The 2,806-nt window shown below is 41.2% G+C and overlaps 1 protein-coding gene across 1 annotated transcript; it reads left to right on the top strand.

Annotated features, from left to right (window-relative positions):
• The first annotated feature begins 1,493 nt into the window (after window positions 1-1,493).
• On the top strand, window positions 1,494-2,279 carry LOC149083234 (uncharacterized). The gene has a single exon (XM_089236795.1). It carries the CDS (start codon window positions 1,494-1,496, stop codon window positions 2,277-2,279), a length of 786 nt encoding a protein of 261 aa, XP_089092921.1.
• The last annotated feature ends 527 nt before the right edge of the window (window positions 2,280-2,806 follow it).

Below are 2,806 nucleotides of genomic sequence, written 5' to 3'. Positions count from 1 at the left end.
GTTCAGTTTATGGTTCGTGTTTGTTTTCACGTGATCTTCCGACGGAGATGTTGGGGGACACAGTTCTCAGCACTACCCAAAAAAAAAAGGAGGCGGAGACGCATGTTCATTATATCTACAGACAAAATTTTAGAAAACCCGTATTCTGTTCCCTAATTGGTCGATTTTGTAGAGACGGTCAGGCCTGGCCATTTATCGTTAATTAATATCGTTAACTAATAATCCCAACTAATATCGTTAGCAAACATCTTGGCGAAAATACCGTTAACTTCTGACTGAGATTATTTGAAGCGGAATAACAAAAATTAAAAAGAAAAGCCATTTTTTCCCCTTAAATGGATTTTTTGTGATTTGAATATTAATTTCGAGAAATAATCAATCACTGGAGGGAAATTTTTTGCAATTTTTTCATTTTTTTTTTTTTTTTGCTGTGTAAAATGGCAAAATACGTAGATATGCAGACGACAGAACAGATCATGCTCTACGCTTGAAAAACGTAAGCGTGATAAAGTTACACGTTTCTGCCGACCGAAAATGGTGCTTCTCGCAGAAAAACCTGCTCCTAGGAAAACCCGGCCTAAAAGTTAACTGTTTGCAAGATTCCTGTGATGACTAAAGCAATTCGCTGCTTATAATGAGTTAAAAACATGAGTTTATTAGTATAGATTATAATTAAAAAATACAAATTTCCGCAAAAAATGCAGGATTTTTTCACCCCCTCTCCCCCAAGTCGAGGGGGCTGTTTAATGTCTGCTTTGTCCAGGGCCCTTTCCATTGCAAAAGTCGGACTCTGAGATCCCAGCCACAGGCATATACAATATGAATTGGCATCATCATGCCCCCCGGTCAAGTCTATCTCCCCCTATGTGGGTGACCCATATCTAGCCACAAGGATGGGTCTGACAGGGCTCCAGCTCGGACGATTCTTTAACCATTTTTTTTTCCCAGTACAAATTTACTGTGGTGGGGGGGGGGGGAGTGCCGAAGACCCCAGTTGCAAGATGTAGGATGACCTGTGGCAACACTGTGCGACGTATGACGCTAGCCACCAAGAGTATATATAGCTGTGTAATACTCACTCGTTCTTCCCTTTTGCCTTTGCCTGTTCTAATTTTTAGTTTACGCGCACGCAAGTTGCAGAATTTAATCATGTTTCTAAAAATAAATATTTAAATGTCAATGCATCGCTGTGATTTTATTCCGTAGTGCTGAACAAAAAAAAAAAATTCTAAGCAGCTCGTGACTGCTTAAAATGGTGACCAAGGGCGCGAGTCTAATCCAAGTGATGTATGACGTACTCATCGTTCGAAAGACATTCATCGTTCCAACGATGGACTGAAATTATTGGTGTTGACGGACGAAAGGCTCTGCTCGTCATATTCTTGATTCTGGAGTACGGAGCGTGCGACACCTTTTATTTTTGAGGTATAACATTTTTTTTCTCCGTTTTTCGTATCGCGTTAAGTGGTATTGTGCTTGTGCGGAGGATCGCGATGAACGAATCAACCGCAAATCAAACGAGACCCCAGTCAAGAGGTACCGAGTTGGCTCGAGTAGCTTTTAGGCCTCCGACATTTTGGAAAGTCAATCCAGATTTATGGTTTCACCATATAGAGTCACAATTTATTATTTCGGGTATAGTAGCAGATGAAACAAAATATCATTCGGTTATTTCAGCTCTAAGCTCCGATATTCTTTTGCATGTGATTGACTTGTTGAGAAATCCTCCAAGCACTCAGAAATATGATGCTCTGAAAGCTAGAATTATTGGTCAATTTTCGGAATCGGAGACCGCTAGACTTCGCATGTTGTTGCAAGAGTTAGACTTGGGTGACAAAAAACCAAGTCATCTATTGCGCGAGATGAAAGAGCTTGCTAATTCAAATTTCAAAGATGATGCGATACGTGCTCTATGGCTACAGAGACTTCCGGTTTCTGTTCATCAAATTTTGAGCGTTTCAGCCGACCCGCTTGACAAACTGGCTCTGATGGCTGATAAAATCGTCGAAGTTTCGGCTGTATCCGCAACAATCGCGCACGTTGATGATCAATCCGAGATCGCCTTGTTGCGTCAAGAAATCGCAACCTTGAATGAACGAGTACGAAATATGATGCGATCGACATCGAGAGACAGGATATCGCGATCCAGAAGCAGAAGTAGGTCTAGAAAATTTGAAACTTGCTGGTATCATTTTCGTTTTGGTAATAAAGCCACTACTGCAAGCCATGTAACTTCGAGTCGGAAAACTAAATCGTCCAATACTCGCGGCGACGGATGATGTTGGACTTGATGCTAGTCGTCTTTTCGTTTTCGACCAGACTACCGGAAATCGGTACCTAGTCGATACCGGCGCAGCGGTATCCGTGATTCCGCGTAGTAGAAGTTACAAAAATTTAAAACCCACGAAATTGAAATTGTTTGCTGCGAATGGCTCGCAAATAAAAACTTTTGGCACACATTTTGAAACTGTCAATTTAGGGTTGAAACGAAAGTTTCCCTTTACGTTCTTGATCGCGGATGTCACAAGATCTATTCTCGGAGCCGATTTTTTGAGTAAATTTGAATCATTAGTAGACATAAGAAATCGACGCCTGATCGATCAAGTAACTTCACGCAGTATCAGGGCTAGAACTGTGTCTGGTCCTTCGATCGGTTTAAGTTTTGGTTCTAATGATTGTGAAATTCATAAATTACTTTTAGAATTTCCAGAGATGGTAAATTCGAACTTGTCTCGATCACCCGTACTGCACAATACCACTCATTGCATTCAAACTACCGGTGCCCCAGTTTTCTCGAAGCCACGTA

The sequence above is a fragment of the Pholcus phalangioides genome, unplaced genomic scaffold (genome assembly GCF_987345545.1).
Source record: "Pholcus phalangioides strain wild (caught in Gottingen) unplaced genomic scaffold, Ppha-v1.0 ptg000009l_1, whole genome shotgun sequence".
Classification (NCBI taxonomy): domain Eukaryota; kingdom Metazoa; phylum Arthropoda; class Arachnida; order Araneae; family Pholcidae; genus Pholcus; species Pholcus phalangioides.
The sequence above is the reverse complement of the archived record's forward strand: the minus strand, read 5'-3'. Positions and strand labels throughout refer to the sequence as shown.

Bases quoted from the DNA above. Each gene is read 5' to 3' on its own strand.
- LOC149083234 (XM_089236795.1), top strand. From the start codon at position 1,494: ATGAACGAATCAACCGCAAATCAAACGAGACCCCAGTCAAGAGGTACC.